Raw genomic sequence first — 26084 nt, 5'->3', positions numbered from 1 at the left:
TTTATCAGCTTTTTGTTCTCTGATCAAAAGCTCTCAACTTTATTCGCTTTCATTCTGCCACAGTGGATTAAATGGGGAGTAAATGAGTTCTGTATATCGTCTTAAGTTAGTGATCGTGTATGAGGGCTAAATCACAGTAATACACAAATACATATTATGCCTGACTTTTTGTTTATGAATTCTTCACTGTACAAATTGCAAAGTGCATGTTTTTATTTTGACAGATATGATTAGCAATGTTTCTATCTTCTTTATAAGTTAAGATTCAGTTCAACACTCACACTGTAAGAGATTTAAAACACGATGAAGCAGAACCACATGAGATTACATAAAACTATCAAATGCAAGGCCAACAACTTTAAGATATGAATTACCGTTACTGAAACCACCAAGAATACATAAAAAAGTATAAATCCTTGGTCAGGTATGCTGCATAAGGCATATCCCAAGCTGCATACTTGACAGTTCTTTTTTTTCTTTCTGAAATCGATTAATTTTTCAGCTCTATTGTACAAGTGCGCAGGTATTTCCAATATAAATCAGTATAATGAACATAAATGACTAATGGACTGCTAAAGAAGTACTACACCACTACATTTATTTTAGAAAGGGACAGTTCAGTATTAATATTGATATTTAAAAGATTGCGACATGTGACACCAGGTATCACAGAGGACGGAGCGACCTCTGGTAATGTTTCATTCAAATCGGTTAATAATTCAACTCTACAAAGTCCATGTTTTAAATATCAGTCGTCAGTTTTCAATGTCCAGAAGAAGTTTTTACGAGTTATTAAAAATAGCGGCTGCAGGTAATGCTTACTGTTCCCCATTAAAAATCAATGCATGTGAATGATGGATCAGCTACATGAATCACATGAGCCTACGATGTCTGCTACTGTGTAATTTGTTTTTGCTGTGACTGGGCGGTACAGAGAAGAGATTAAAAAAGAGGAAATGTGAGGTTATTATCTGTATTTAAATAATCTGTAACTGGGCAACCAAGCTTTGTCAGATTGTGATTGAGAGGACAAACAAATCAACACACCAATAATGCATCATGCATCATTATTCTGTACCTTCATTAAAGTGTGTGAAAAGCAAAGGCTGAGCGTCTCCTCTGGGCACATTATGTATGTTAGAAAATATGGACTAAAGAAGCCACAGTTAGCATGACACCTCCTCAAAAAAAAACGTCAGCTCACTTTATCAGTGGTTTTCCTGTTCACTCATAAGTAACTGCACCTGCTCCACAATAACAAGTACAGAAGCTTTGCCTCTTTATTTAAAATTCCAAAAGATTAGGAACTGAATTACAGAGGAAAAACAGTACCTGTTTGTGTGCAGTCTGTCGCTAAAGTACGACCAAACATGTTCCTCTACATGTTTCTCCAACAGGAGGTTTGATATCAGAGTGTTTACATTTATATTCTGTGCAAACACTGACGAACAGCAACGTTCACCTGTTGTGGTGTCCGTGTATGTGTGTGTGTGTGTGTGTGTGTTGCTTCTCCTGCTGACAAGCTCAGAGCAAAGAACGTTGTTGTATTTTTCAAGATTTTAAATCAAATTCTTTTTATAAATAATTCAAATTTGTTAAGGTGGTTAGTGACAAATTTTCCAGTGAAGTGACAAAGTCAGAAGAGGGTTGTTGTTTTTTTTTTTTATCCCTTTGCAGTTGCACGCACTTCACGTGGGTGCAATCTGGCAGTGTGTGTTTATCAAAGTGATTATGTATGTGTTTGTCCCGAAGTGTCGCCGTGCCGGTATGGGGGCAGCGCTGTCTAGACAGCCGTGTAGTGAATTAAACATCAAGGTCTGATGGAACCTGGCTCTGAAGAAACCAATTCAACAATCACCTAACAGACTGGAGCAAATCTGCTACCTCAGTGAACCAAGACGGAGACCTTGACTAGGAGAAAACTGGGGGGTTTTAAACACTTTGTTTAATCCATGATGCTTCACTGGGAACAAACTGGTCAACTCTGTTTGTCCCACTTCAGAAAGGAAGACTTGTACTGTCAAAGTGAACACAAATGCACACACTGTTTTTTTTTCCTTTCACTTACAATCAGTTTAGATCAAAATGTTCCCGACATGGATGCAGACAATAGTTAGAAGCTGGAAGACATAAATACAAATGGTTTCTTTCTGTGTCATTCACAAACACTGACCTGCTGCAGGGCATGGTCGTGCCTGCGGGCCTGGCTCTGCCTTGTAATGAAAGACCAGGTTGAGAGTTTGTAATGGTTGAGCAGGCAGATGATCACCACCACCATCACCGTCATCACCACGATAATGATGACAATCTGAACAAACTCCAGTTCAGCTGTAAAGGAAGAACAAAGGAAAAGAGATGCGGTGGTTAGAAAATGACATTTACAATAGATGTGGGCACAATATAGACAAATTAATGCAATAATGTACATAGGTACATGTACATTTGAATTGGTTTGAATTAGCTTTCCTTCTGTTACCTCAATGAATAATTTTTTGGGTCAAAGAGAAAATATGACGCCTTTATTCCCGCTTAACCAATTAACAGTTACAGAATAATTTGTCTTTTTTCTCTCATAGCATGATTTATTGTCCCATGGTAGGGTGTCAAATTTAGTGTAATTAATAAAATGAACAATACAATGTTGGTTTCTTACTTTGATTGGATTTGGGCCTTTTAACAACACAATTCTACGCTGCTATGACAACAGGGATTCATCTATTGATGAAAATATGATCAAGAGCTGTGGAGCAGCTACTAAACGGACCTCATGATTTTAACTGTTCTCTCACAAGTGAAGCTTTAGAGTTTTTAAAGAGCCACAGCACCATTCTGACTGTTCTACCATGTGTACACCAGCAGGGGGCAGCAAAGGTCAGAAGCCCAGTCAGTCTGTCAGATTGTGTGTGTGTGTGTGTGTGTGTATGTGTGTGTCTGGTTCACCAACAGTTCTTTATGTGTGAAGTGTGTGTTCAAAATCACCGGACATATCAGTGTCCAGAGTGTGGTGTTAACAGTGTAAAGTGGATTCTTTGTGGGAACACTGAATAACACACACCAGACTTGATCTAAGATGACCTCCCTCGCCCCCCCTGCCTCTTGTTCATTAAATCATCCTTTCATTTTCCTTTCTTCCCACTGCCATCTCTTTCAACCCCTCCTGTATCATTGCTTTCCCTTCACCTCTGTAACATTCCTTACTTTTAGGTCCGTCCCTCCATCCGCCTCTCTCATTTCCCACATCACTTCCTGCCTCTATCAGTCTTTCTTCTTGCATTCCAATCTCACCCACCATTATTCTTAGCTTTTTTTTCTTATTCTGCTTTGTCTTCAAGTCCCACACACTTTATACATTCATCGCTCCACTCTCTCTCTCTCTTTGTGTCATTCTCTCTCAATTGCTTCCTCCCTGTCTGAGAATCTTATCACATGTTGTCACTTTGTTCTGAGCAGAAGTCTTGACCTTGTCTAGTCTTGGCACCCAGTTGGACCCTACTCACACTCTTACTCATGGCTGGACACTCACTCGTTTGTGCACTTGCCTGTGTGTGTGTGTGTGTGTGTGCATGTGTGTGTGTGTGTGTGAGCAACACACAATGTAGAGTCAGCTTTCTGAGCTCTAATGCCTTAATGCTAGCAGATACTTTCCTCACAAAGCACGATTGCACAAGCTACCTGAACACTTTTTGACAAAAGAGAGATGGAATCAGGTAAAAGACAAAAAAGAGTTACGAAAAATTGGAAAAACGATGGATGGTATTTTAATTACAGGAGGAACACTTACTACTTAATTCTCTTCCAAAATAACTTCTCATGAGAAACAAAATAATTATCATTATCAGAGAGGCCAATCCCGGTCCAATTAAAGCCAGCCTATCCCAGTCTTCCTGGCATCTGTAATCCCCTTAGCTTATTTTTCTGCATTACAGTGGGTTAGTGAGAAGTAAACCTACCCAAACCTGCCTCCGTCCTACCACAGCAGCCACAGAAAGCGGGTGGGGTAAGACTGAGAGGAAGAGGGCTCACACAAACCACACGGAGGGGGGAAAAAAACATTGTAAAGAAATCTCGTTTCCCGAGCCAGTTCAACCAACCGACATTAACCGCAGAAGAGCAGAGGAATGCTTACGCTGCAAAACGACGACAGACAAGCTCAAACACAAATGACTGCCACCGCCACATTAATGACTTCATTAGTATAATAAAGCAACACCGACAAAATAACTGTCACTGAACTGCCCTTTAACAATTAATTTAGAGTTATTCGGCCAAAAACCCAAATAACTTATCCCATCAGACATTTTATGTCGGGTCTTAAAGATCTACATCGTGATGTGAGTCACCCAGTGTGAAAGTACAACTCGAAAAGTCTGCTAATGTCATCAACCACACATAAGACTGAAGGAAGTGGTGTGGAGCTGGAAGAAGAAGAAAAAAAAACAGTGCAGCAGACTTGTAAGGCCAAACCCACCTAACAAGCCACAAGGGAGAGGACTGAGGTAAAGTTACTTTCAAGGAAGCAGCATTTGGAAACCAATAATTACTTTTTTCACTCCGTTTTTCACTCCGTACATCTACATCTTTTTAAAACCCATGTATCGAAGTTGGTTGTCGGACTTAACGTGTCCTTTATCGGGCTGGGTTCTGGTCCCAGATGAGCAGACGTGTGTTGGAACAATGTTGAACATCTCAGTTCAGCCATGACCAGCCTGGACCTGTGTGCTTACCACAGCAGCCACAGGGTGGGGACTGAGGGAGTACTTCACTGAAAGAACAGCATTCTGGGAAACCAAGTCATCCTTCTGTAAGCCTGACGGATAAATACCACATACTTTGGCCTTCTGCTGTTTGTTAAAGCCACACAAACCAGATGCTGGGCTCAAAGCTCTTCTCTGAAGTATGGGCGGGGATGAGTTTTGTAGCAAAATAAAAGTACAGTGGCTACGGCTAGTGGCTCTCCCTCCTCTGAAAGTCAGGAAGGAAGGAAGCCAGGGGAGGGAGTTGAGAGGGTAGGAATGAAGTGTAGGGAGGAGGAGGAGATATTAAATGAAAGAGAAAAAAATCAAGGGAGAGGAGAGGCCTATCCTCTCTGAACCCCAGAATCCATCCAAGTTCAGAGACTCCAGAACACAGTGTACAGACTCCAGCACAGCCTGGAGAACAGTGTGTGCTGGCCGTCAGCATTACCAGCACCAGTCTGATGTTATTACAACACTAATCCACTTGTCAAAACAATATTGGTCTGGTATCTGCAGTACCCTTATTCCCTCAGTAGCCTGGATACTTTGCAGTGCAGGACAGCTGTTCCATTGCTTTCTTTTCTGCTGAAGTGAGGAGAGGGCCATCAGGTTTATTCAAATCACATAAAAGTGACTGATCAGGGGGTTCATATTGGGTTTTTTCAAAAGGATGCCGATGGGTAAAAGATGACTGAATGAGTACTTTTTTTTTAGGTGCAACAAAAATGGCAACAATATTTAAGAATGGCTTCTTATTTCTAAGGCAACTTCAAATTGGAAGAGAGGAAGAATGGTGGGTAACAAAGTTACACAGCTGGACTTGAAACCTCGGTTTCACGGACAGACTTGTACTCCAGTTCAGATCTGACAAGCGCTGAGGTCAGATACCTGGCACCATCAGACACAAACAGCAATCACAGCAGCCAAAAAGACAAGCACACAGAGAGAGTAAACAGTGTAGAGACAGCACACACATAACACACACCCTTTCATGACCCTTTGACCTTCGCATGTGGGGGGGGTGTGTGTGTGTACGCGATAGAGGCCAGTGGGAGGTCAGACAGTTCAGCTGACCTGCCGGTGAAAAGAAGCTGTCAGACACAGAGCAGACAAGCTGACACAAAGCAGCAGTCGCTCACAGAGCACAGCACTGTGTGAGCTCTCAGTCACACATGTGACATACATGACTTTTTCAATGATGACTCATGTACCTGTTAGAGACAGGGTGTTCCACAAGAAATTATCCAGACCAACAATTACTTACTTTATCACTGGGGGAGAGTGAGAGGATTTTTTTTTTGTTGCAATAAGGAAACACACCAACAAAAACGATCTTGTTTACATCTTCTTTTTTTTTTTAAGTACACTTACTTACATCTGTCAGTACTTAACAGTCTATCATGTATTACCACATGCAGACTGTAGCCATTTAAAAACAATATCAGCACTGAACTACACACACACTCAGCTTAAACATGGGCAGAGTTGTCTGCCTCTATATAGCACAGCCACACTTTTTCAGTGCATAGCTTTGTATAACTTGGAACAACTTGTTCTGTAGCTTCGGCAAATTCATCTCTACTAGCAACAATTAATGCAGTGGAAATCTCACTTCTGTGGCTAATGAAGGCATACAGACTCACCCCGTTTGGCTCCGATATGAAAATCAGGCTAATGGCTATCTGAAGAGACACACACTCAGCTGGGGCCTCTAACATTGTTATTGCTCAATAAACCTAACATTTGAGCCCGGATGACCTTATATGTGTGCAAGAAAAAAGAAGGCTTGGCTAGTTTAGTTTGCACAAAGGAGCATTATTTGTCCAAAACTACAAGAACACGTTGCATTATTCAGGTCTTAGAGCAGATGTATGCTGACAGTGTAGCCAGAGAGCGGAGGGAACGGCTCCCAGGCTGCTTGCAAATTTAGGCTACATCCCAAAAAATAATCACGGTATTTTTCAAACTTTCACGATATACAACTTTTCTTTTTTTTTTTTTTTTCTGTTAATGCATGAGTGAATACCCCAGTGGGAAAGAGACTCTGTGTGCTCATACTGGGATGAAACTGAGTGTGTCAGTTTCTTCTTCAGTTAAGCCTTTAGCATGGCTGGTGCAGCAGTGAAAAGGGTCCCCCATCGAACAGTATTTTGTTGTGCCATATATATATATATGAACCTTTTGTGTAGTATGAACCGGTATTCCACACAGCACTACTAAACTACTACATCCACACAATCCTTCTCTTCAATCTGGTCCCGATATACCTGCAATACACAATACCACAGTGTTTTTGAGCCACCGAAATAGTTGCATTTGAAAATGCTGTTGGTTCTGTTTTCATTTAAAAAATTCTCATGGGCAGCATTTTCGTCTGACAGATACGGAGAACTTAGAAAACAATGGCACTGTTATCCTCTTGATTCTTATCAGTCAGGAATATCTGCTATCAGCTGTGAATGAAAAGCTCCATAAAAAAAGTTTCAGGTTTCAGAATGAGCTTCCTACTTTCACCCAGTCTTGTATAAAGTACTTAAAAGGGATACTTGAGTAAAAGTATCTTACCAGAAAATGAAGTCACCTTAAGTAAAAGTCTTAAAGTATATGACATTTACTGTACTTAAGTATCACAAAGCAACTGTCTGATATAAAATGTACTGAAGTTTTAGAAGTAAGAGTATTAAAAAAGTGTGTAGGATTGAGCAATGGTAGCTCAGTGGTAGGGCGAGTTGTCTTTCAACAGGACGGTTGTGCATTAAATTCCTGGCTCTGCTCGTCTATATGTGTCCTTGAGCAAGACACTTAATCCCACGCTGAAGTGTGTGAATGGGTATTAAAGATGTGTGAATGGCAAAACTATAGTGTAAAGCCGGTCATCAAGACTAGAAAAGCGCTATATAAGTACATAAGTACCATTACCAACTCTGCTTCTTCTGATTTTATTTGGTAGTAATGCGTAACAAAGATAGTTAGGGGAAATGTAGAGTAGTAAAAGTAAAAGCTGCTAGATATACAAATAAAGTAAAGTACAGATACGTGAATTTTGTACTTAAGTAAACTAACAATGTATTTGTACTTGGTTACATTACAACACTGCATTCACCTGTACTCTGTTGCACAGTGTACCTGAATGGTCACATGGTTTAGTACGGATGCAGATTCCGAGAAGAAGCATTCGCCTGGATGCAGTTTGGTTGGAAGATGCCAAATGTAGTAGTATGGCTGTAGCTCAGTATACCAGTATAAGAGCTTCTCCCACAAGACTAAGACTAAGGTGACAAAGCTTCAACTGTTATGAGTCCTATTTAGCAGCCAAGCAGCACATGGTCCCACAGACAAAGCAGCAGTTTATAGGATCTCTGTAGCAGTCAGTAAAGAGAAGCCAGACCAGACTCAGCTCTGGGACATGACATGACAGCAGAAAGCGGGAAATGACAGTGGAATCTTCATTGAAATAACTCAGATTTAGGTGTTCACCGAAAAACTGGGAAAAATGTGGAGGCAGCAAGTGAGGTGTGTGTGTTTTTTATTATTTAACCTAGCCAGGCTGAGCTCAATAAAGCCTCCAGCTGGCTTTTTTCCGCTACAGTCATTTCCGCTTTCCTGCTGCACAGCAGAGCTACATCTCAGTCATGAAAAGGAAATAACCTAACCATTGTCACGGTCACACCTGACAATCAAATGTGTTCTTTACTATGAAATGCCCTTCTTCCTCCATGACTGACGGGAGGAAGAGTTGCAGGTGCTGTGTCGCTGCTTCAGTCTGCAAGTTCCTGGCAATCAAACAATGGGCTTTCCTGTTTGAATGAACATTCATAAAAGTGAAATATAGTACATGTATAAAATATAATGACATCCACAAAGACTAAAATAAGCCAGGCTTTCTTTGCTCCGACTTGCTCGTCTTTCTCCTGCTGCCCAGAGAGCTTGAGCCCAGCTAGACGCTTGCTGAGTTCACAGCCTGCTGCCCACCACACTGGGCCCCCACACAGACACACACACACACACAGAGTCCTCCTTTGACACACAGACACACAGCCCTGTCTGCTGCCACTGTCGTTGCTATGGCAACTCATGGGCACGGTGCCGTGATCAACAAGGCCCGGAGCTGCTGTGGCACCATGGCAGTGACCTGGCTGGCACACACGCGCTTGTGCACACACACACACACACACAAAAAGCAGAAACACACAGAGTGAGAGAAACGAGACAAGAAGAGAAAGTGAATACACAGACAAACACACACTTAAAAAGACAGTTACTCTTAGTGAGTATGACAGAGAGGTTCAATAATGAAGGGACACACAGACTGAGGATACGTAAGCATAGAGAAAATGATGAGGAACACACATCCTCGCACACGCTCTACCTCTCTGCACTGTTGCATCTAGACGTATCTGCCTGGCAGCAACTGTGTCACCCACACTCAACCACAGTGCGAGTGTGTGAGACACAGCAAGCAGTAGGTATCAGCTATGGCGACTGAGGGCACCAAGAGAGCAAACAATTACAGCTCTGTTTCTTTTCTCCACTCTCCCTCCTCTGTCTTTATGTCCATATCTCTCTCTCTCTCTCCCTGTCCCTTCTTTTCTCACTCACACGACACAATGGCCTCATCTGTGCTTCACCACAGAAAGTAATACAACTTTTAGACTGCAAATCTCCATATGATGCAACTCTGCACAACGCATGTTCCCATTTGTTGGAGACAGACAGGGGACAACTGTTTCTCGCAGTTAGCAGCAGAGACCGAATATTGTACTCATCACAGCATAGTGAGGAAAATAGCTAAGTTCCCACTTTAAATCAGTTAAAATCAAAGCTCTTAGAACATTAAAAAAATCCACATTTTGAGAAGATAATCATCCACCTGACAAGCGAGGCCTATCAAAAAGCTTACTTATGAGCCTCTTTTGCTTGTCATAGTTAAGGATATTTAATAATTTTGTGCTTTACATTTGGTACATTGCTAAACGTGAAATGAAATTGAGTTTAGTTCCATTAGTGAAGTAATGACATATCAACAGGCTGCAGCTGCAGCAGTGTCGGCAGGATGTGGTCGGCTGATCACAGGTTTCATTCTATTTATGGTTCATCGGAGGTGTTTCTTCCGAGAACTTGTATATTTGCGTGGTAGCTGCTCTCCCTCCCTCAGTTTCTCTGAACATAGCCTGATTCTCATAATTGCTGAGGTAAGTGATAACAATGAGATTCAACGCTGAGCCAGCCATAAATCTCCAATTGAGCCCCTCGAAAGGACTGACTATGCTATATCTTCTCCATCAGCATAAATAAAACATGAACAGAGATATGAAAAAACACAGGATTCTGTGATAACAGACCATGAATATGATAATCTAGTCTAAATATATCAATATTCCTGGCTTGTAATGATCATGAACAGCAGCTCAGGGGAGTGGTGCTAAAGGTCTGTGAGATCACGGCTGGATGGATGGCTCAACATGTCACTTCACACAAACACACGCTGCTGTGTCTCAGGTGTGTGCGTGTGTACATTACTAGAGCCAGACAGACAGGATAGCGTCTAGACACCCCCCCCCACACCCCCACGTCTACCACCCTGCTATAGAGCTAGACAGACTACTCTCTCAGTCTGTCTCTGAGTGACTGAACAAGACTGGAGGGTGTGATGAGTGTGTGTGTGTGTGGGGGGGGTGTTGCTGGGGTCAGATGGGGTCAGTGTGTGAGTGCCTGTGTGAGTGCCTGTGTGGGGGTGTTGTGGTGATCAGAGTTCAGTCTGGCTGGCCTTGCATGTTGCTCAAAGCTTCAACTGTGTCTGACCACTGTGTGTGTGTACTTGTATTAGTTACCTGTTTGGGATCTTTTCTGGCATAAACAATGACCTTGTCAGGAGCGGTAGTCCTCAATGGGCCCAAAACCTGGTCCCAATGAAGCCGAACATAATTTCTGTGGGAACTGATTAAGTTTAGGGTAAAGTTTTGAATTGTGGTTAGATTGAAGTTAGGGATAGGCATTAACTGGTTACGGTTCATTTGGGCTGCCCATATGAATAAAAGTCAATACAGTGTCTTTAAGGGGATGGCTGTGTGTGTGTGTGTGTGTGTGTGTGGATAGCAGAGCAATTAATCAACTCAAAAAATATGTAAAATACACTTCTGTGAGGAGGATGTAGTGCCCACTTGAGCTGTGCCCAAATGATGTAAACACTGAGGTGGACAGTGAGGGGCAATGCATGAGCCCGTTAGCATGTATTAACGGGCTTTCTGGCAAAAAATTACCCACAAGTATGTTTGTATAGATGTATATGCTTAAAAACTTACTTGATCTTCATAACCTTAAAATGTGCCTATTTTATGTACTTCAGGCAAACACCTTGCTTTATGGAAGCTGCAATCTTGTGTCTACAGCAGGCTGAAGGGACAACCCAGCCAAAGCAGGCATTTCACATTTTTGAAGTCAAAGCTTACTATGCAAAATGAGAATACTGACATCATGTCTTATATGCAAAGGTCACTGTAAGTCCCTGATGAAATTAAGAAAGGGGGGTGAGTCTGACATTTTTACAAACTGCTCTTTAAGACAGTCAGGGGTGTCCAAGGTGTGCAATGTTTAAGGCACAGTGCGAGTATTCATATGCAAACAAAATAAATGATACATTTCTGCCAAATGGAAATAATTTTACCTACATTTTACACACTGGAACTTAGACACAGCTTTGGCAACAATGGGCCTCGTTAGTTTTATCGCTAACATGTAACCTCATAATCTTCATCATCATTGCCACTATCCTCCTCAACAACAGTCAGAGGACACACATGGCAGAGGGCTGTTGTGACAGCATTGGTGCAGAAATTAGCCAACAGCCCACACACACAACCCAAGGCTACACTGGCTAAAATTAAGACTTAGAGGCACACAGATGGCTGCAGCTGATACTGATATGATGTACTATACACAATAGCATCATATTTGCAGACCAGTAACATCATGCCGCCGCAAACACTCAAAGAACAATATGTGTATTAATGTGCAGCTGCACATGGCCCCAGTACACCATTTTCCTCCTGCTTGACAAACATCTGCTATGAACTACAGCATCCAGCTGTTTAGGATTATAAGTCTAAAGAATGCAACCAATGTGTCACATAGTATGTGGAAAATGTTTACTTTACATAAGAATTTTGTTCAGTTTAAAAAGGTCCAGGCAACAAACAAGACCTGAGGGCACTAAGACAAACAGTCAATACTGCACATGCAAATATACATACATACGTACAGCACATACTGTCTGTAGACGTGATATCTGACTTCTATCAGCCGAAGGTAACTCAACCGGCTGCCCAGACACATCAATCTATGTCAATCTGTACTATTAATGAAAATTATTCTGCACTGGGGACAGCAGAAATCTCATAGCAGGTACCAAATTAGATCTGGGCTTTATGGTGAAAAATGAACTACAAAAGAATATAGTGAGGAAGTGTGCGCTTTAAATATGCTCTTTGTGTATAAAACAAAATCAAGATTTGAACTTTTATAGGACTGGGATAGCACCTCTGTTTAATTATTCGTCCAAAAATATTTTTAATGTTGCTGAATTTTGTTGTATGTTGTAGTCTTTTTAATTGTACTACAAAGCCGATGAGAAACAATTGTCTTTCTCTCAGCATATGCTAATACCCTGAAGAAATTACAATCAAGTGAATCTTGCACCCTGGACCTTGCAATATAATTAGGAAACCATTCAAAACCCACACTTGCATACAGTACAGTTTATCAACATATGAAATACAATATGTAAATGAGACTATATTCTACATTGTTAGCAGCACTTGCATTAGCTTAGTCCGCTGTTACCAGCAACAATAGTAGTGGTGTTGCAGTCATGCGTTACCAGGCAAATATCAGCCTGGAATTAATCAGGATCCTGTTTCAAAATTGTTTAATCTCCCAGCCTTTGTATCAATACTGCTGAAATTAAACAATTTCGGAATTGCACATCTGATGTTGCACACACATGTGCACATTATAGCATGGATACCCAAACCCATCAAGGCATGTCGACCAAGGTTTGGACAAATATTTTGAAATTATATCTGGTTTCAGGTCTAGTTTGGACAGGTTGGCAGTGTGTCTTCTGCTATTTATACTGTATGTGCCTGCAATCGGTTCAATTGAAATATACTAATAAAGAAAGAGCCTTCTTTATTGTATATCTTAAATTAAAATGATTACATTACTGTTTACCGACAATGGCAATGATCAGAAAATGGGGCATTGAAGAACGTAATTTATGTAGATTATGTGAGTAAGAAGAGGAGTCAGTACATTTATATTTATAAATGGAGTGCTGTTAATGATGTACATATTCTATAGCTGCCCACTAACTATATCATTTGGAGATTTAAGAGATGATATAAAAGGAAATTATTTGGGAAAAAACGTAATTATTATGATGGGGAGAGCTCTCAAATTTAAAGCCACACAAAGTCAGCAATTAAACATTAACTGCTTCAGTATCAGTGATCAGTATCAGCTTTTTTTCCCAGCATGATGATTTTTAATTTTAAGTCAGCAGACACTCACTCATCCTAAATTGTATGTACAGACTGAGGTGTTTACACACGACTGAAGTGTTGCCTCTGCTGCTGCTACATCTACCACCATCTCATGCTTTGTTATCAGACTTGAACACTTGTGTGGCTATCGTGCTGCTGACCTCATCAGCCCTCATCATAGCAACCTACACTTGCTACAGTACAGTACAGTAAATGAGTAAATGACAGCGTTTCGGCAATGCCTTAGTCCTAAAAACACAAGATGCAGATTAAGTGGGAAAAAAGACAGATGAAGACGGAGGGATAAAGCAAATAATGATCTCAGAGCAACAGGAGTGAGAAAGGCGAGACGGGAGAAAAAAAGTCAGCAGAGGAAGAGATAGTGTGTTCGGGGAGAAGGACATAAAAAGAGACAGATGTTCAAGGCAGACAAACAACAAAGCACGGCATCTTGTGTCTCATCTCAGAGGCTGAGCAACGCAACAGCAAAGCAGTGGAAATGAGAACAAAACAGAAAAGATGAGAGAGGAGGATGAAGAAACAAGTGGGCTTTTGTCTGCCTCGTCTCTGTCTGTTTGTCTGTCTTGCCTCCCTGCCTGTGTATGAGCAGCCTGGCACATGTTTATTTGATGCAACAGGCAATCCCTGCTTCCATTTAACCACCTCCCACTGCACACACCTCACCCTCTCAGGTGGACAGATTCGGCATGCGACCTTAACATGGCCTTTCAAAATCCGTATTAGTAGGACCAACAGACGTCCTACCAGACAGTCGGCTGCATGCTACATACAGTATGTCCTGCAAAATCTCTGTGCCTGTTGTGATGAGCCAAATGGAGACAGCAGGTGAAGAGGTGGAACACAAGAAGCTCTGAGAGACATGGGACACATCCAGACAGGAGCTGAATAATTTGAGGGGGGTTACGCAGGCTCCTATTGGATATGCTAGTGTCACCCAACTCCTCTACGATTGCATTTACATGCAAGTCTGACCCTATAAGTCTTTTTTTGCTTGGCCAAAAGTATGCGGTCAGTATTTTAATTATTATTATTATTATTACAACTCAAAACAATCCAACTTTATTAGCACCCTTCTTGCAGTAGCAGAAACCTGTGAGCTTGTGGACAGAAAGCGGGACACAGTCTTATGATGCAGAAGCAAGGCAAGGTGATGCGGGTAAAATGGCAGCTCAGGGAAACAGCTCAGGCACTAAAATTTGAGTTTGGATTCGGTCTGGTGGATACTGACAGCATCGGTGCAGGTGCCATGTTGGAGCAGAATTTTAATGCCCAACCCTAATCATATATTTACATTAAGTAAAAAAAACATAATTCTTATCAAATAGTGCCAAATATTATAAAATCCCAGAGTACCAGGCTTCACTGCCTGTGTGAATTCATTCATGTCAGAGTACAGCACAGCAATGAAGCAACAGGTGTCTACAAATCTACTCTAGAGCCTCTGAAACATTACTGTTACAGAAACTCATGGTGTCATGGTGAGGTGGACTGAGGACGACTCTTCTCGTCCTCCGTGGAAATTGTTATGACTTACTTGGGAAACAGTGGGATGTTGTGCTGATGACAGGACTCATGATTTTGCACAGAAAAGGGCAAAACCATTAAAATCGCTGGAGATCAAATGGAACTGGTCGGACTCAAGTGGACAACAATTATGATCACATGACTGAGTGAGGGGAGCTGAATCCATGCATCAAGGGACAGAGATGGATTTTTGTGTTGCAGGGTGATCGGCCTCCTCCTCCTCCACTCTCCTACACAGCAGTCTTGTAGTATTCTGTATTTCATGTTTTGGAGAACATTATTTTTTTTTTTTCAAGATGTAGTGAATGATATGAATCCATTACACTGAGCTGTGTTGGAATTTGACATTTGAAAGACTGAAAGATTGAATGAAAAACAAAATTAACAGACAAATTGCTCGTAGACGCGCGGGGGGGCACCGAGGCACGGATACAGAGGTAAAATACAAAACTTCGTAGGTGTGCAAAACAACTAAAACACATAATTATGAAACAGAGAGCTATGTCTTCCAAAAATAAGAAGAAGAAACAAGCAACATGAGACAAATGGCCTCCTCCTCTGGTGTTTAATTACACCCTGTCTGTTTGAAATAACTCAGTTTAATCTGCATGGCTGTGTTTTTTTCCCCTTCATCTCTGCCTACAAATCATGGTTTCCATTTTGGAAAAATATGGCTCCTCAACAGCAGCATATGCTTGCAAGCTGTTTTATTCCATTGTGACTCACTGTCACACTTACTGTCTCTCCACAGAGATGGACCGTCTCCATCTCTCTACTCCCGTCTGTTCTATTTTTTTTTGTCTTCTACTTTCACTCTCCATCAGTGTGCATTTCTGTCTCATCTTAAAATCCATCCATCTTTTTTTTCACTTCACCATTCTCTGCTCTCCTCCTCCTCATGTCTCTTTCAGCCTCCTCTCAGTATCCCACCTTGTCTCTTTTACTTTACAACACATACTTTTGTCATCATTTCTGCCTCCCTCTCTCTTATCCCACCTCCTTTCCGTCTCCCACCTTCCCTCCCACTTTTTCCTCCTCTCCCACTGCCTCTGACTCTCAGATGAAGGGCTGTAAACACGTCTTCCACATGCAGTCTTATTGTACGGAGCCAACAGAGCTAAACAACCACGCTTAAGTTGTTCAATGGGTTTCACCCAATGACTAGCGCCCCCTCCCCTCCCTCACCCCCTTCAGGTTGAGATGCTTAACAACCATGAAGCAATGCCTGGCAGGCAGGATTAGGCAGAAGCGTGAGACAGCGCTAGAAACGAAGAGGAAAGAAGAGGGGAGGAGAGGAAAATACACTAAATGTAAAGATAAAGGCAGTGCAAGTGTGAGACGAGACGCGAGAGACAGAGGAGTGTAGTGAAGTCGGTGAGAAAAAGTGGAATAAAAGCAGGTTGTGCGTCCTTACAAGGTGACAAGTAAAAGATAAAGAGCAGTAAGTAAGAAGAAAAAAAATCCCTCGAAAAAAAAACGCTTTTCCTTCGTGGATCACTTGGCCGTGACCGTAGGATGAACTTTGATGCAGCGCTGTGCAACAGCTGCTGACAACAGAGGAAACCAAGAAAGAAAAGGAGCTTCAGTAGAAGAAGAAGAAGAAGAAGAAGAAGAAGAATGAGGAGGAGGAGGAGGAATAGGAGCAAGCAGCCAGGCTAGGTGCAACGAGAGAAAGGAGGGGAGCACTAGTATCTCAAGTAGTGGTGGTGGTGTTTTGAAGAAGGCCATGATGTTTTACACTTCATGAGGGAGGGACAGATGTATAAATAGACTGGGGACTTTAGTGGTGGACAGGGATGGAGAGGGTTCAAACAGAGTGGAGGAGAGAAGTTCATGACTTTCCAAAAAGAATAAAAAAAAGGAAGTCCTCTGGGCATTAGACCGTACCAGATGCTGCAGTGCTCCAGTACATTATTTACTTCTGCAGCTGACAGCTTCCCTCAACTGACATTGGACCAGGAATGTCAAGAATTTTAAAAAAGCAGCTTAATCAAATTAAATAATTCCCCCCCCCACACACACACACACCTTCAGTGACCTCTGAGTGAAATCATGTTCTTCAAATTGAGCGCTCCTTTTTGTCAACATTTTGGTCCCCAGTCATACACAAAAGTAGAATCAACATTAGAATCAATATTAGGGATGGGCATTCCATGCAAAATCACAATTCGAAAGTCATATCTAATCAGTCCAATAATTGTTGAAAAATGTGTTCCAGAGCCAGCGCATAAGCGGAGCTTACCTCCGACAACGTTGCTGCCAAACTTTAAATGTCATATCTTGATACATAAACCACATTTTTAAATTCTAATTGAGTAATGTCATGCCTCAAATGATCATAAAACTGTTTTCTGTGACACAGAAAAAGTGTTGTTTCTAGTTTTTACTTTTTACACCTCACAAGTTTACTCTACAGTCCCTCCTCTGAGATCTGCGAGATATTAGACCAGAAAAGAGGGGTGAACACCATACAGCGGTTCCTATGAAAAGCAGGGAACTTGTCGACTTTTAAATATCAAACGAATAATCGACTATTCTATATTGACGTTGATGCTACATCTCCCTCATACTGTATGTGAGCACTGCTTCGTCACACGGTCGATGACACACAGAAACAGAGAAGTCCCGGACATTGCAAAAAAAGGAACTTGGAAAGCAAAAAATGCTTATCACAACAGTCAGTCAGTCCCAATATGAACTTTTTAATACTCAACATGACCCCTGAAACAAAGCTCTGCTACAACAGAGGCTGGACAGCAATCTAGTGGGGACTTCTGAGTGTGTGGACTTCAATCGACCGCAAAGTAAAAACCAGGCCAAAGTTTCTGCTCGCCCCACAGAGGCTGCACTCCCCAAAGCACAACCCTGGTGAGTTTTAATACAAATGTAGCTTCGATCACTCGAAGAGAAAATCCTCCTCCTCGCTTAGGTTTAGTGTAAAAGCAAATTAAATATGCAAACCTGCAACGATCCTATTATAGCCTTCAGACAACAGCTACACTCAAAGCAAAGCAACACCACATGACCACAGTGTATGTTACCAACTCAGAACAATATCTTTTCATAAATTATATTCATAACATTATTACAGTCATTCTATTAAAACATGAAATTAAATATATAATAAATAAGCCTGAAGGGGTACAAATTTGGGGATGTATTTGAAGGTAAAATCACAATTTCCTTGCATTATTTACATACTTATTCATGTAAAGAGTATTTTCTTTACTGATTAATGTGCAGGCAAACTCTCGACTATCCAGTTACTTGTTTAGTCAAAAAAAAAGGCATGTAAAAATAGTCCAATATAGTTTTGTCACAAAATTTAATAACTAATGATGTCCCTCTCACTTCAAGGTTGTAGCAAGGTTTTTGTACCTACAGATCACTGAGTGTTAGTCATTAAAGGTTAAATTACTAATAACAATCAATTCAAAGGCTGGATTTAAGTTCAATTAAATAGCATTTACCTGTAAACACAAGCAAATAATCAAGTAATTAACCTGGCTCTAGAGTGAAGTGGGAAAAGGATTTAGATTTCTTTTTATATTAATTTTCTTTGTTTAAAAAGACTTGTGTGTATGTGATTTTCCTCTGCTGATGAGAGAATGGGTTGATCCAACTGGGGTCAGGCATATGATATTAAAGAAAAGCATTTTTCTCGTGTGTTTAATGAAATTTTCATAAGAATTCATCACCAACAGTCGATAAGGTGAGCCGCGGAACAATGCCGACTTGACTCCTTCCATCTCGTCTTGCGATTCCTCTCACTCTTGTCTTACCTCTTGTGTCTGTCTCTCTTGCAGTACATCTTCCCACCCACCCACACCACCCACTTCCCTGTTTCTCTCCCCTCTCTCTCTCTGCACAAATATCACTTGGGGAGTTAAGCTCAAGGCGAATACTGCAGAATGAAAAGACGCTCCAGACTCAATGAGGAAAAATTTGCCACAAAAACCAAGTGTAACCAGAGATATCAACAACTTGGCAACACCCACGCACAGACACACACACTTTTATATCTTTTTACTAATCGTTTTAGTACTGCCTCTGCTCATGTTGGCCTCTCTTTCTTGTCAGATGGCAAAAGTCACGCCAGGATCATGGTGAGTTTTCACTTAGCCCAATTCATTGGAGAGCTTTGAAGAGAGGTTTTTGTCTCAAGTGTTTTGAGGCAGGAGGATATTGTGAGTAAAACCTTCAGCAGAACGCCACAGTATTAGACTAAGGCTGATTCACAACCATTTAGCACTGTGCGGAGCTGCAGTCTGTCTCTGTCCGTGTGCTTCTGCAGACAAAAAACAGCTGAGAGGGCATGTCTGTCTGTTTAGGACTCACACACACACACACACACCAGCAATATGCTCCAGCCCCTTGACATTCAGCCACAGTTGCACACATCCACTGCAGCAACAGTCACATATTAACTGGGAGAAAGCTATTTGGTTCCTAAAATGGGACTGCCAACATCGCACCCACCCACCCACCGACATGCTCGGGTTCATGATGGGGACAAGTTTCTTATGAGGAGCCATAAACTCTTCATATTAAGATTCCTGTGTCGTGTAAATGTAATTGCCATAACTGCCATACATGAGCAGCATAGACTGCTGTGTAACTGCTATGGGATTATATGTTTGCAGAAAGAATCATTAAAATCACAAAGAAGGACTCAAGTCTGAGGATGTCACCCTTTTTTTTTTTTTGAGTTGGACTTGAATCTGTCACACGATGGCACGGCCATGCAAGATACTTGATGGGACCCTTTTCATGAAGCCTCACCCAGTCTAGACCCTGGTGATCCCCTGGGTTAATCTGGACGACAGATGGGGCTGGCTGTGGGGGGGAGGCAGGGGCTGTGTACTGTGATAGTGCTGGGGCAGCACAGGGCCGGATGCTGCGAATATGACCTATATTAATAATTCACACACAGGATCTCCATGCTGCACAGAGCACGAGCCCTAATCATCATTGGCAGAGCTAGCCAGCAGCCACATTAGCTTCAAGCAGAATGCCAAGAATGATGAATGTGCCATCATCGCTTTAATCTCAACATTCCAATGAGTCCGAGTTAAAACTAAAAGGGACATTCTTTAAGAACTTCATGCGATAAGAGTGTGAAAATGTCCACAAAAATAGCACATAAGCTCTCAATCAAATACTTTCAGGTAGCCTACGTGATCCCTTTTTACACATTCATCTATTATTTCCATGACAACCAGTCTCATTATGATCACGAACCACAGATTCCCACACCGTTTTAAATTTAATAGTAGCAATCTTCTCTGCACAAGACACATGCAAATTGGAGGATTGATGCTAAGTGAAATGCTTTGATATTCACACAAGAGTGGATTGTGTATGTCTGCACAGTGGACTAGAGGGCATCCTGTTATGATGTGTGTGTGAAGAAATGACTGGTGTCTTCATTTACAATGTCTGTCCCAAAACCTCTCGCAAGCAACGGCACAAAAAGAAATGAAACATTTAATGTCAGTAGCAGTATTTCCATGAGAACTTTTCAATTGTGAAAATATCGAATATAGAATGACAACAGGAGGTTGACCAACACAAGAATAGAATTTGATACAGTGTTTTGTTTATTGCCATACTTATTGTGAACGTACCTGCATTTGTACAATAAAAAGTACAACACAATTGTTAATGGTATTTAAAATTGCTATTTTTTAAATGTATTTGTAACCAGAATATTAGGGTTGAGAATCACCGTTACCTCACAATAGGATACGATTTAATGATTCTGTGATAATGAATCAATATATTGCAAGACAATCATACGGCAATACATGACGATATCTGTCGGAACTAAAGAAAATGAAAAGTTAAAAGTGCATGATTTCTCTATTCACAACATGCAGAACATAGTGCATAAAGTCTATGTATTGAACGTGGATATGACATCTCTTAAAGTAGCTTTCACCACCATTATTTTATTTATTTTTATTTATTTTAGTTAAACTGTCAGGGACTGTTTATGCCTTAAAACACCTTAATTTTTTGCCCTGGCGAATCGATTCTCGTATTGCACGAGGGTGGACAACAACGGTATATCACCAAATCAATATTTTGACCCACCCCTACTGAATATACAATACATTTAAACTTAATATCAGTTTTGAGTAGGAACAAAGTTAAAACTTCAACATATCTTTTGTGAACACAGTGAATTGAAACATGGCTCTGGCCTTAACCTTCCATGTGCTCGTCACCTCCATCGCAAACACGGTGATGGTGGAGATCTGTGCGCTCATGTACAGCGGGCACTCACCCAAAGATACTATGTCAACTCAGTATTTCTAGTCCCACGTTTCATGCTTCATAATGTCCGGAGTAACTGTGATTACACTTATATTTCTGACACAAGTACAGTAGCTCTCGGGTGAAGGTTTTTCTTTCTCCATCTTCATTGTATCAGCCAATCAAAGTTCTTGCATTGTACACATGACATCTCTGCCTATGTCCTATAACCTCACAAAAAGGGTACGTTCAGTGTTTCTTATTTAATAGACAATGTCAGGGCCACCACACAGATGAAAGAAGCCATTTTTCTGCTTGGCAAAAACAAAACTGTCTGCAAAGTAGACAATGTAGACTAGAACACAAATTCATTTAGATGACACATGATAACTCAGTTAGTAAGACAATGGCAATTGAGCACACTATGCATAACAAGCCTCAGATACGATTGCAACTTGCGAGGAGAAAAGAGGAGAGGAATTGGGGGTTGGGAGTCAAAGAGGCAGTCCGGACCAGACCAGACAGCCTCCATCTCCCTCTGACCCTTGTCTGAGTCTGTCTGTGTGTGCGACTGTGTGTATGTGTGCGTGTGTTTGTTCCAGCAAGAGTCCCCTCTCCCCAGCCAAACAATAGAGCAGGCTCTGTGTCTGATTGGGGTCAGCTGGTGGCTGCTGAGGGGAGAGGAGGGGGAGAGAATCGGGGGGAGAGGTGGGGGTGGTAGGTATCAGACAGTGCTGTCTGATTTTTGGTCCCCCTCTCTCTCCCCATCCAGACACACAAGACTGACCGGTCTGTGAATCACTAATGAAGAGCGAGGAGAACACGGCGAGAAGTGGAGGATGAGGGGGAAGGCTTTTTCCTCCAACACCCACACATCCTCTGCAGCTTGACTTCAGGCTGGGAGGTTAAAGTGGGTTAAAATGTGAAACAATAATGATATGGACTCACGGCAGACAGAATGTTAGGTTACAGCTGTATGGGGTATGGTACAGCATCTCCTTTTCCTTATGTGTATATTAACTACCATCTGGGTTACTGTATCTGTACTGCAGGTTTAATCCTGCAGCATGAGTATATTGGGTACCTGTAGAGGAATGCCCTGGTTTGTTTTCTTGCTCTCCCTGTCTGCCTCTAGTGCAACCCTTGTAATTTCCTGTGATAAGGTCAGCTCCGGAACAAAGCCCTGTTGGGGTGCAGTCAGCAGCCCAGGTGGCACTAGCTGTAAATGTACCCCCTTAGACAGTGTAGTAGGAGGTGAAGAGGCAGCTATGTAAACAAATAAATGTTCCTTTTCATCTTGAAATGTATCCTTTGCAGTGGGTTTAGTGCACTAGCCCATATATAAAGTTCCTCTTCTGAGGTGATATTGCAGAACCTTCTAATCCACCACTAAACCAGTTCCACTATTTTAGATTTTACCATTTGAACAACCAAAGTCAAAATCTAAGCAAACCACCCAAAGAGACATGTCATTACTCCAAAGTACGGGTATTCCTCCTGCACATATATAAATAAACAGTTAACCCAGAATCTGACAAATAATGGGCATCTGTTTGATGTTATTCTTTTAACTTTGTATCATATCATGCAAAGATTTGATTTGCAATTTCAAAGCAAGTGTTTTGTTTCATGCGGGCTGGACAGACGTGACCATGCCACGAGACGGGGTTCACGAAGGGTAATAAACATGCCAAGTGTTTCATTTGCCTGATTCCTGGGGAAAACAAATCAGCTCCATGGCAAGAAAAAAGGGCATAGTGTGCTTACGTCCCGTCCGTCAGCGTGTGTCTGGATGTACCGTAATGCGTCTTGCATTACCAGACATGCAGCAGACAGCGGGACTCACTGGATTTCTTCAGCATCTCAGACAGTTGAACTGTGTGTAAATATACGTTGAGCGAGACAGCAGACTACTAACCACCACCCCCCTCACTACCAGCGTCACACACTTGACGGATGGCCTGTCTTCAAACACACTAGGACTACAAATCTATCCCGGTCCCAAGGGTATTTTGGGAACTAATGGAGGACGTCTAGGGTGGGTGAGGGTGTGTATGCATGTCTCTTTCTGTGGGTGCGTGAACGTGGTGTTGGGGATCCAGAATCTAGACACAAAGGGTGTCCCCAGCAGCCAGTGACAGGATTGTGAACGCTGCTTGGGCAGGAAGTGGTGAAGGTGCTGCAGGGGCAAGTGGAAGGACACACAGATTGACCTTTTTGTTGCCTTGCACTCTGGTAATAAGAGCCTAGACTGAACCTGTTCAGCCAAAGGGAGGAGAGCTGCTCCGGGCGGCTCTTTCCACAGTGTTTGTAGCTTCAAGGGTTGTCAGTTTGATTCCAAAAACACCGTGCTGCGTGGCCATAAGAGAGCGATGGAAAAGAAGCGGAGGAAAAAAAGCTAAACAAAAACAGTGAATGGTGGTCAAGCTACATTTTTCTTTGCTAAAGAAGTAAAACCTAACAGAGCCGAATTTGGAGTTCACCATCCCGGGGACCAGTGTGAGACGTAAAAACACACTGAGCCAAAAGGGAAATCGCACATCAATTCAACAGCAAGAAAATAAATAAATAAATAAAATAGAAAACATAAATATATTCTACAGTTTTCAGTCAAATACTCACAGCACACTGGCTTTTTCAGATTTAGAACACTCACCAGCATTCATTTTAAAGACATTCATAACCCTTTCCAGCCCTATGAAAATGCCAGCGGTTCAGTCACAGCTGTTTGGCCAAGCTTTATTCAAATCCCAGAGATCTATTTTATTCTAAATGTCCAGAGATACTAAACACATGAAGCGTAAATCTTGGAAAACACAAGGCATTCTGAATATTTCCATTCCACGGAATGGTCTTGCTAAACACTCTGCTGTTTTCTCTTGGGTTTTAATATTTCAGTCATTAACGTCTGCAACTGCCACTAACAAATGTGTTCTGTCCATAAAATCCAAGTGCTATTTACTTATTCTCTCCGATATAAGAACAGCTAATTCTTACAGGGAAAATACATTTATTACATATTTCAATACATTTTAGCCTAAAAATAATAACAATATGGCAGAAACGGGAAAAGCAACAGAAGAAAGTACGATGGATTGACATATTGTCAATAATTCCTGCTTGATTGGATATCATTGCACTGGAAAGGGTAGAGTCAGCACCAAAGGCTGTCACAGTAATGACAGAAAAAAAGATGAAGATGTTCTACTGTGGTCACTTTTTCCAAAAATCAAGTTTGAACTTATTCTTCCAGACATTGCAATCCCTCAAATATATTGAGACATTCCACCAACAATTAGTCACATGAGGTTAAACTCTCGCCTACTCTGCTTCCTCACTCAGGTGTAGCTAAAAGCTAAGCTAACGGGTGAGTCAGCAGATTACTGCCATCAATGGGGTAAAACCCTGAATACTTCCACACAGTGATTTTAAAATGCTTTTCACAGCAAAAATGAACCCTTGTTCTGAGAACAACATTATTTAGGTAAACAGTAATTACTTAAGATGGTCTGATGCACTTGTAGGCCGTTTATTATGAACTCTAGATTTTAGCAGGTCTTATTTTTGTATAAATATATCCAGTAATGTGCAAAGTCTTAGGCCATTATCATTACAGTATAATTATTTCTCACTTTATTGGAACACATCCAGAAAATATGGGAAACATTATGCAGTTTTAAAATAACACATTTTTAGGAACAAAACAGCTTTTACAGGTGAAAGTGTCAAGTATTTAGCGTGACACGAACCTTGTGCTGCAACAAAAGCAGCACTCTCTCAAAAACCAATTAATGTTATTGGTAACATCTGTGTATGTCCTACTATTTATGAAAAGATATCTGCTGTGAATACGGTCCATTATGCACCATTTATTCATGCCATGCTCGAGGATTACACACACACATGTTGTATTAGATTAACAATTTAAATTTTGCTAATATGTGAGACCAGCGTTCAGTCACATTGTTCCAATCCAAATGCCAAGAATCAGAACATAAAAAAGGCAAAACCCTAAGAGTTGCAGAGTACTGTATATTAAAGCCAGAGGAAAGAAACTGAATTAGCACACAGCTACGATAATGATGCTGCACTTAATAGCAAAAAACAATGTTTTCTGCAAATGACTAAAGGTATGGATTTTTCCAACATGCTCTGTACCAGAATAAAGATTTCCTTCTTCAGTGTGGTCGAGTCACCTGAATCTGCAGAGTGCACTGGCAGGTCAGATCCATAGTGCAAGAACAGAGTCTGGGAATGAGGACCCCTCTGACATCACCCCCTTAAATAAAACAAGAAGCTCTTTCTTAACCTCCGTGAGTAAAGCACCACTGTTCACTGCTGAGACCAAAGGTGGCAGACTAAATAAGGGTCCACTGAGAGACACTAACCAAGTGTAGAAATTCCCTGTGAAATTAATTACAGGAGCAATGATTGCAATTTCTTTCTTCTTTATTTTTTAACACACCCCTTCCCCAAGGTCCCAAACTTGCAATTCAGACTTTGAGTTTGAAGTCTTCTTTTGTGACCCATGGCTCATTATTAGAATTTAATCATCATTAAAAACTAAACAAATTACAAAAATACCCCCCCACAAACAAAAGCCGAGGCTAAAAAACAAGCAAACAACAAAGAGCTTAGTGAGAGATTGGGTTGAAAGTCTGGCTAGCGACTGCAGGGTAAATATTGGCTGAGTGTCTGTGTGTGTGTCTGTGTGCATACATATATATAGGTGTAAATGTGTGGGCCTATGTGTATGTCTTTGTGAGTGTGTCTGAGAGTCAACAAGTGGCTGTGTGCGTGTTTGGCTTGAGGTAGTTGACAGATGACCCCCGCTGCCACCTACACACTAACACCACTCACACACAGGATTACAGATCAGGCTGTTTGCATCCGTCTGGCTGGCTGGCCCCTGATAACTGTTAAACACACATACACGCAGACACACACTCAAGTCTCTGACACACGGACAAGTCCTCATGAGGAAAGCCCATATATACGGTTTTCG

General features: G+C 41.5%; 1 protein-coding gene across 3 annotated transcripts in view; it reads right to left on the bottom strand.

Annotated features, from left to right (window-relative positions):
* Nucleotides 1-26084, bottom strand: part of LOC122774411 (low-density lipoprotein receptor class A domain-containing protein 4-like) — a 183753-nt gene that overhangs the window by 5320 nt on the left and 152349 nt on the right. For all 3 annotated transcript variants that reach the window (XM_044033653.1, XM_044033652.1, XM_044033654.1), the window contains one exon: nt 2174-2328. In XM_044033653.1, coding sequence (XP_043889588.1) covers nt 2174-2328 — 155 coding nt within the window. The remainder of the gene's footprint in view (nt 1-2173; nt 2329-26084) is intronic.

The sequence above is a fragment of the Solea senegalensis genome, linkage group LG9 (assembly GCF_019176455.1).
Source record: "Solea senegalensis isolate Sse05_10M linkage group LG9, IFAPA_SoseM_1, whole genome shotgun sequence".
In the NCBI taxonomy this organism is placed as follows: Eukaryota; Metazoa; Chordata; class Actinopteri; order Pleuronectiformes; family Soleidae; genus Solea; species Solea senegalensis.
This window is presented reverse-complemented; position numbering and strand designations above follow the sequence as displayed.